At 33.4% G+C, this 10,217-nt stretch overlaps 1 protein-coding gene across 1 annotated transcript in view; it reads left to right on the top strand.

Moving 5' to 3' along the window:
- The window catches only part of LOC106107652 (calmodulin-binding transcription activator 2), a 118,806-nt gene that overhangs the window by 84,370 nt on the left and 24,219 nt on the right, over nt 1-10,217 (top strand). Inside the window, exon 4 of the mRNA XM_013288606.1 lies at nt 3,804-3,939. Within this exon, the coding sequence (XP_013144060.1) occupies nt 3,820-3,939 (120 nt within the window). The 5' untranslated portion in view covers nt 3,804-3,819. The remainder of the gene's footprint in view (nt 1-3,803; nt 3,940-10,217) is intronic.

Here is a 10,217-nt window from a genome sequence, read left to right as displayed (position 1 = left end):
TATTTTGTTTTTGGTGTATTTTGTTTTGTTTTTAGTGCATTTTGTTTTGTTTTTCGTGTATTTTGTTTGGAAGTCGGTTTTGTTTTTTATCTAATATATCTCAAAGGTAACTAACATCAGAATTATTCCTGACATCTAACTATACTTGTATTGTAATTAACGACGGTTCGTCTCTACCTCAGGTAATATATTCCTACATACCATAGAGCAATAATTGGTAATACCTCTTCGTGTAACTGTGTGGGTAGAGTGCCTGCCTGCCTGCAGGCACACGTCTACATGTCGGGAATGTTCCGTCTCGAGGTATTAATGATTAGAAGGTACGGTAACGTACAAACATAGATATGTAAGGGTAATGGAAATCTTGAGATTAATATTGAAGTCTAGCTGTTGACCACGACTCCGTTAAACAAAAGTATCCTATGTGTTCTTGCTATCCTCTGCGTCTCTACCAAATTTCATTTACATCCGTTCAGCAGTTCAGGCTTTAAACTTTCGCATTTATAATATTAGTATGATGAAGAGTAAATTTCTTCATTAGAGTCTTTTTGACTCAACGTCATCACGTATCAGTGGTCCGTGTCGCTGCCGCCATTTTTATCTGCTGCCTTTTTTGTGTAAGAAAACGTCCGTAGCAGTTCTGTCTGATTACCACCGTTATTGGTGACCAAATAAAATGTATTTTTAATTTACTGGACTAAGTCAGAATGGTTACGTTTTCGCAAAAAATATTAAGCAAATAAATTTTACGTCATTAAATTGATTTGCTTTTCTTACGATTCAAAAATTTATCGCATTTCAAATCCAAAATAATCCCGTACTAGATTGTAAGCTTTTATTAGTTTAAGATTTAGTGGTTGTAATTTGGATGTCAAGTAGGTATATACATATATAATAATTTATTACTTATGCTGTCAACTGTTTTCTACTTAGATTAATTACACAAATTGCTTTATCATTGAAGTCTATTTCTGTTAAATTCATTTATTATTACCGAGTTGTTTACATCACAATTTCTGGAATTGAAATAGATATAAAACAAAGGGTTATTTAAAATAAATTCGATTAGTGTGAGTAAATTTATGTTGCATTGTCATTTTATAAACTGAATTCTATTGTTCTATTCGCTTTTACAGCTCTTCATGCGCCATTGCACTTTAGTGCTGTAACAAAAAGTACAATATACGAGCTTTAGTGAAACATTGAAAGTGAATTTTAGTTTAATCTAGTTTCAACTTGTCAGCCACTTGTATTTGTAGAAATCGCAACAAGTTTTCTCTCTTGTAATAGTAAAACTTATGACTTATTTTGAAGTAGTACTTTAGACGTTTTGCTAAATAATTTCTTTTGTCTTCAAATAAATGTAAATCAAATTCTAACTAAGAAGAAATAATTAGAAATAGTTACATTATTATCTATCTATTTATTTATTTATTTATTATAAATACAGTACCATATCTTCTTTTGGTTTGTAAGAACCCTGCACATTCTCGTTGGGTAGTTACATTTTTATATATTTTACAGTGTATGTACCTGTATATATTTTTTTATCAGTTATTTGTTTATAAAATTGAAGTCTTTCTGCACGATTCATTGCAGTTATGTCGATATATGATACAAAATATAATAGCCGAACGTAACCATAAAGTGTTCAAGGTACATCCCATTTTACGTTCCCAGTGACATATGGCCGATGATGTTGGTCTACAAAAAAACGCCGCGGTCGACATAGAAGCGTTATTTATGCGGCCAATACACGATTTATTAGTCGGTGGGAAGCCATGAATCGGACGCGGCGCTTGTTCCCGTCCCGATATAACGCGTGATCCCGACGTCCACCGAAATATGGCGCAGTTTGCCCCGCCTGCGCTTTATTGTGGGGATAAATAAAAATCGAATCGATGGCAGAATGCTTTCGGCCTATATTTTAAGTACCGTTTTTAACATATAGTATGTTAATGTAAGTGTTTAAGCACTTGACTTGTAATCTACAGGATTTGGGTTCGAATCCCGCCATATACCAATGTGATTTTCGATTTTTCGAATTTTCATATGTACATAATTTACCCGAAGTTCTTACGGCGAAGGAAAACATCGTGATGCAACCTGCACATATCGGCGAAGAAATTCAAATATATGTGTGAAGTCAACCAACCCGCAGTGGGCCAGCGTGGTTGACTATGGCCTAGTCACCCAAACTTAAGGTAGGCTTCGAACCTCTCGGTGGGGACGCATAGTGAGCTGGTGATGATGATGATCTTAATGTAAGGATTCATAAATGGACGTTTCGTTTATTTTGTGTTAACTGATAAAGATAGATATAGTCTTAATTTAAGAAGTTATTTTATAATTAAATCAAAATTTACCGCCAACATTCGTCAGTCCATTCATATAGCTTTCTGAGTATAGGTAAGTATTTTTATAGGAACAATAATTATTAGAACATCATCGATTAATTTTAAGTAGTAAAAATAAGCTTATATTTGAATAAATTTTAAGTAATATTCAGGAATATTTTAGTCCTGACATCTGTACCCTACTGACTTTTGTATCCATTTTACCTTTGAGATTACAAGGGTTCGAATTATAGCCTGCGGTCAATTCACAAAGCTGTAGGTTGACAAAATTATCAAATGATTGCACAATACGCTAACCTTTAGTAATAAACAGCTATCAACTAACCTTATAATTGATCTCTAGGGTAATGTAAAACAGTAACAAGCCATTGCGGAGCATAATTATAAGCAATAGGTAACATATATTTAGTTTATTTTGAAACCAATTTTGGTAATTTAAACTAAAATTTTCGACACTGTGGTTTTAGAATGTTACTCGCCTATTTAATTTGTTTAGTTTATACAATTTAAAGTTTATAATAATTAGGAGACATTCATGAAAAAAGATAATTTGTACGTTTAAGGTATTTCGTATGGTATGAGCATTTTATGAGGATGAATCGCATGTAACAAGAAGGACGTTAGTTATGAATGTGGCACACCGGTAGAGGTAGACCTAGAAAGAGATGATTGCGTGAAAGATGACATGATCAAGATGGGAGTGATGACTGAGATGACGTATGATAGAGTTATGTGGAGGACAAAATCCTGTGCGCCGACCCTACGGGATGATGAATTTGTACGATCTCTATAAGAATAAAAATGTAAGTAGAAAGTAATTTCGAAGCAGAGAGTTCACTAGAAATCTATTAAATTGTGGCTAAACACACTAGATAGAAATAACTAAATTCTGGGAGATAATAAATCTAGAAACGTATGTAAAAATCTTAAAAAGTGAAAGTAAGAACGTGTGATGTATAGGTGCATTTTCTAAGTTGACAGCATTTCACACTTATCAGGATAACAAGGTAATTTGGTCGTAAACCGAATCCGGTCGACATCGGAGCTTTATTTCCCCAGCAATAAATAACAAAGCCACGGATATGGGTGCTTACCTCTATAATAATTCAAACGATTGCTGACTCGGTTCCTCTTAGATTAAATTGCAGATAAATTAACTTATCCGTTAAACGAATTTTACAATTTCGACAAATTTTAGAAAAGAGCGATTGCGAAAGATTTAAGTATAAAATTCTTCATGTTGGTTGAAGAAAACATTGAAGCCTTGGCGCTTATTGAAAGCTATCCTAAAATATAGAATATAAGTGTACTATAAGTTAGATTAAAAACTAATAAAGTTAACTTCAAGTTGAAGGACGTATGTTTTAAGACAAGGAATGATACCTTCAAAATTAAACGAAACAAGAATTGATAGTAGTGGATAATTTGTTAATATTTTTGTTTCAGACCGAAAAGCGGTTCGATGCTTCTATACAGTCGCAAGAAAGTGCGGTACAGGCGCGACGGCTATTGCTGGAAGAAACGGAAAGACGGAAAGACCACGCGAGAAGACCACATGAAGCTCAAGGTGCAGGGGACAGAGGTAAGACACGTATTAAGAAACTAAGTCTTTTATGTCGTCAAATCAATAAGCGTACTATCGAAGTTCTATTCCTGTTAACGTTCATATTCCGCAAATAGTCTGGAATATATTCGTATTCCACAAAAATTCTGGCAATTCTGGAAGTTGGAAATGTTCTACTTGCATATATTTGTACTCTTACGTATTAAAATATTTGTACAATCTTAATCGAAGTCGTTCCAAATTCGGTAAATCCCTCAACGTTTCCGTCAAAGTCCGTTATTTTATCTAGAGTAATCGATGAACGAACACTGTCAGCTAACGTTGTAACCTAGTTCTATGAATGTGTTTATTCAGGACACGTGTCCTTGAGGTGGTACTTATGAATGCTTATACTCGGGCAAGAAGGTAAAGTTTATCTTGGCAATTTGTTATCTTAAGGATGGTAATATGAAAATATAACACGATCAAAAAGGTAATAATTATTTTCATTTGAGTGATAAAACTCCATTCCTTATCCTATGACTCTTTGGGACTGATAAGTTTGATGAATGCTTAGATAGTTTTTTAAAGCAGTGAATGTATAGGAATTTAGTAAGGGTACTCGTATGCTAATTCAGTCGTCATCTAAATTTTTCCTTGTAAGTAATTTATATAAAAGTGGATATTCAGCTAGCTATTAATTAAAAGGTAACCAAAACTATTAACACATGTATTGCTATCATTTTAAAATGTAGGAATTACAAAAATAACTCCTGGTTGCACTGGATTCATTATAAATGTAAACGCTGACTTCATGATACCTTGTTGCGGTACTGGTATTGTGCCGATGATTGGATTACTTTGTTTTACATATATAAGCTACGTTACGAGCGTGTTAATGCAAAGGCGCCATAGTAACGCCGCAATTTAAAATATTTCGACACCAATTGGTAGCTTAATGATATTACAATCTATACTATTATAATAAAGCGCACACACACTTCTTTGTTGCCTAAGATGTCAGCAATTACAGCATATTTTTGAATAATTCTTTTTGTAATAAAAAGCCCTATATATTTTCACGCCATTTAACTTAGGGGGTAAATATTTTGGATAAAAACTCTAATGTGGGAAGGAGACCATAAGTTGCTGCCAACATCAAGGAAGTAAGGTTGTCATCATGTCGTCATTTCGACATTTGTAAAAGATAATTTGACAAATGTAAACAATAAAATAAAACTTTCATAATTTCATGCGGATGAAGTCGCACGGGAACAGCTAGTCGTTTAGTAAATTGCCTTGCAATTTTTTGATTCACTGTCTGTTAGTGTCCGATTTTAATTCGACTGACAGGTGGATGGTTTTTATGAGTGTGATTGAATTAAACCTAAAATGAATAAGAATTTTGGAGTACTTTCTGTAGTAACAATGTAATGAATTCCATTAACAAAGGAATTAACATCGTTATCTTGTTTAATTTGTAATGTTGGGGATCTGCATTAGTCCTCAATTGTTAATCTACTGTTAAATATTTTTAATGAATAGTGTGTTAGTTAAATGGTTCGTGTGCTAAATATTTTTTTAACCTTCAAGTTGTGCTGTTTCTCTGTCTTTACTGTTGCGTGGATTGGATTATTCGCAACTATACGTTGCATATTTTTAAGAAACATACAGTCACGTCACTAACAAACATTCAGACGTTTTCTTTATCGTATTGTTTGTATTTGTCTAGACATTAACAAATGACGCCGTTTTTACAAGAGTAGATAATTTTATTTTTTTACACCAAATGTTATGTACCCGAAATTGTAAGCAGTCGTGGAATATATTCTGAATTATATTTAATTAAAATGATAGTAAATTCTGTTGCAATAGTTATATGTTGTATTATAAATGAAGCTTTAGCATCAAACAGTGAAGAAAATCCTATAAATGCTATACTTCCCGAAGATGGCAGATTTAATTTTACTCAACTAGCAAGAAAATATGGCCACTACGCGACGGAATATAAAGTTACAACAGAAGACGGTTACATCCTAGGTTTATTTAGAATCAGTGGAAAGTACAGAAGGAAAAAGAAAAGACTACCAGTTTTATTAATGCACGGAATTGCAGATTCGTCAGATGCTTGGCTTCTAAGAGGGAATCATTCTTTAGGTATAACGTTAGCAAATTCAGGCTATGATGTTTGGTTTGGTAATGTCAGGGGTAATAGATATTCCCGGAATAACGTTAAACTCGATCCCGATAAAGATGTACAATTCTGGGATTTCAGTTTCCACGAAAACGGTTATTATGATCTACCAGCTATAATAGACAGAGTTCTAAAAGAAACCGGTTCCAAGAAGTTAAACGCTATCGGATTTTCACAAGGCAACACAATATTTTATGTGCTGTGTTCGACGAGACCGGAATACAATTCAAAGATAAACGTGATGATGGCGTTGGCTCCGATATGTTATATACAAAATGTACAGCTACCTCTTTCGTTTTTAATATCAATTTCACCCGCGTTGTACGATTTCTTAAGTACTTTGGGTTATAATGAGATAGGTAATGATAATTCATTATTCAATACTATAGAGAAAGTTATCTGCACATTGCCGGAGCTTGGATATAATATATGCGTTGAAAGTATTATGTTTCCTTTAACTGGATATGACAGTGAGGAACTCGAACCTAGTTTTGTGCCGATATTCGTTGGTCATTTCCCGACCAGTACTGCTTTGAAGACTTTATACCATTTTGCTCAAGTTGGATATCGAAAGGTTTTTGGACAGTTTGATTATGGTAGTGCAGGAAATCTTGAGAACTATAACTCAACAATACCACCGGCATATGATTTGAATTTAGTTACAACTAAAATAGTGCTTTACGTGTGTTTAAACGATAAGTTGTCGACGGTTGATGATGTTCAAATTTTGAGATCGAAGTTACCGAATGTTGTTCGATATATTGTAAGTCCTAGATGGATGTGCAACCACATTGATGACGTTTGGGGTAAGCACATGTATGATTACTTATTCCCATACGTATACGAAGTTTTGGAATCAAATTGAAGAAATTGCGAAAGATTCAGTAGTCATTTTATTAAAACGATCATTTGTAATAAATCAAATTAAATTGGATGTTTTCATATAATTTCGAGTACTTAACAAAGCTATTAATAAAAGTTAATTTTGTAATAAAAATATATTTCTATTACTTTTAAGAATCATAATTTTCTTCCTCAATTAACCAATTGACAGCGTCGATAATTTCAAGTTGATATCCGTCAGAACAAGGTCGGACTATCGTTTGTAGATAAAACTTTATGTCAAAATAAAACTGTAGAATTTAACTGTTTATTTCCTTTCAATCGATGGTTCAATTTACAATCATTTATGGGTAAACTAAAGTCTTATACTAAATGAACTCTAACAATTTTACCAATGTTTAAGTATGCTAAATGCTGCGCGAAATTACTACTAATTTTTAAACGAATAAAGTTACTGGCAATTAATAATTTTGAGTACTGGCTGAATCTGCATCGTGCATGACAGATGTCAAGTGACGGTTGAATGACAGATGACAGTTGTCTTTGAATGGTGGAAAGATGTTTATAAATAAATAATCGATTCGTTAATCTCCGTAAATGTTTGCGGTTAGATTGCGTTGTGCAGTTTTCACTAAAGATTGAAGGATGTTGTTTTTGATATTACACGATTGTTATTATCTACGATATTACGCCCACAATGGAGGATGGTTACCGTTCTGCCTTCGGAATTGAATTCTGCAAACTGCCCACTCCGACATACACAGTTCTGATGTCAATAGAAACGCGTTAAGTATTAATTACATGTAAGTTCGCAAATATGTAGCGGTGTGTCTGTTATCGGAGAGCGGTGGACGCGGATTGATGAATACACAAATGAAACCATTCCAATTAAGTGCGGGGGCCGAAGCGGTCCCGCTAATTGGACTCGATAACAGGCTTTGATGCATTTGCAACGTATTTTATTTTTCGAGGGACACGTTTGGAGATTCGACGCCAATTGAATTGTTAAATTCGGCGCAGATGTTTGTTATTACTTTAGCGGAAATTCCAATTTTTACTCCCGACAATTTTTAAAGTATACAATAAGCCCTATTTCCTCATATATGCGTGGTTAAAATTTTACTTTGTGTTAATTTTATATTAGTTATAATAGTTTAGTTTAAGTAATATTACTAACTATTTGATATTAATTCTCGGCTCATCTCCATATACTGGATTCTGATTTTCATATGAAGATGCCATTACTAAAATTACAGCTGGGCTTAAGCAGTCGAGTAAGCCTTCGGCTTAGGCTATAATTTTAAACGAGGGTATTAATGTTATCGACAATTCATTTGTTTAATCCAGCTTACCATAAATTAGAACCCTTTGGAATAATAGTTGCTCGGACAAATCTGAGGAAAGATTTAACAGCAAATGTTAGCAAAAATCATTTTAAAAATACACAAGACAATATTAAAGGAAATGATAAAATTAAATTAGAGATTTTTTAAATGAAAACACAATCAGCTTGATTAAAGACTTCACGACAAATACATTCACAGTCAAAAATGTTTCAGTAAGGATACCTTTTTTATTACTCCCCAGTATAAAACAACTTTAACCGTAAAATAATAGGTTAATCGACACTTTAAACTAAATTTTATTACTAGAAACAAGTTTTGGTAACTTTTATTTAGTTTGATGATTTCACTTCGATACGTTGATTCTGAAATGAAGTTTGTGCAAATTATTTTTGTGATATTAAATTTAACTAAAAATAGTTATGTGTTAAGTCAAGCTACGTCAATAGCAAATCAATTTTTACCAGAAGATGGAAGATTGAATTTTATGGAACTGGCAAATAAATATGGATACCCAGCAGTTGGATATAATGTGACTACTGAAGATGGGTATATCATTCGTTTATTCAGAATACCAGGTAAAAAGATTGCTAAACCGATGTTGGTCATGCATGGTATTTTCGATTCGTGTGATTCCTGGATTTTAAGAGGAAACTATTCTTTTGCTATTTATTATGCTGCTTTAGGATATGATTTATGGTTCTCTAATGTCAGAGGTAATAGATATTCAAGACAACACGTCCGTCTTAATCCAGATACGGATCCAGAATATTGGAATTTTTCTATAAATGAGCATGGCTATTATGATCTAGCTGCATCTATTGATTTGGTTCTTAATGAAACTGGAGCTAAGTCCGTAACAGGAATAGGTCATTCGCAAGGTAATGCAATGTACTATGTTTTGACTTCAACAAGACCTGAATATAATTTGAAGATAAATTTATTGATAGCACTTGCACCTATCTGTTATTTACAAAATACAAAACAACCTTTGTCTACAATTATTAATGTATCACCGTTTGTCTATCGTACTGCCTTAGCATTAGGTGTTACTGAAGTATTTGGTGATGCCTCAACATTGGATGCATTGATAAAATTATTTTGTCCTCAACCTATTCTAGGTTATATCGTATGCCTTGAAGGATTTGTATTTCCTCTCGCTGGAAGAGATACCGGAGAATTGGACGCATCATTCAGTCGTGTTGTTTTAGGACATTTTCCAACGGGAACTTCTTTAAAGAATTTATATCATTTCGCACAGATTGGATTGAGGAAGCAGTTTGCGAAGTTTGACTATGGTATTAGGAAAAATTTACAAATCTACGGATCTGTGAAGGCGCCATTGTATGATTTGAAAAAAGTGAATATATCAGTTGCGTTAATAGCAGCGTGGAACGATGTTGTCTCAACGATTGAAGATGTAAATATATTAAGAAAGAAACTCCCGAACGTTGTTAAATACATAATCAATAAAAATGGTGATTACAATCACGTAGATTATCTTTGGGCAAGAAAAAACAATATATTATTATTTCCGTATATTAACGATATATTGAAGGAATATTAATTTTGATTATAATAATTAATTTTACAAGCGATTTGTCTCATTTTTGTAAATAAATATAGTATTGTTTTATTTATTCTGTTTATATTTTCCGTTCGCATGTTACGTAACGTTCACATCGTACTTTTTGTCCTTTATTGTAAGCATACAAATGGCAACCCTGAACGGGGCTTATTCTCGCCGTGCTATCGGGCCACGCCACCTCGTGTTTTGTTGCTCGTTTGGAATGACGCCAATTAAGGCAAGGTGAAAGTGACTAGCGTGCAGCGGTATAGTAAAGATATGTTCCATCGACGAAATAAAATTCTTTCTATACTTTTATAACGATATATGGTTTGAATTTCAATCTACAGGTCCTGTTATTTTGATAGCG

This window comes from Papilio polytes, unplaced genomic scaffold, assembly GCF_000836215.1.
Source record: "Papilio polytes unplaced genomic scaffold, Ppol_1.0 DF821956.1, whole genome shotgun sequence".
Taxonomy (NCBI): Eukaryota; Metazoa; Arthropoda; class Insecta; order Lepidoptera; family Papilionidae; genus Papilio; species Papilio polytes.
The sequence above is the reverse complement of the archived record's forward strand: the minus strand, read 5'-3'. Positions and strand labels throughout refer to the sequence as shown.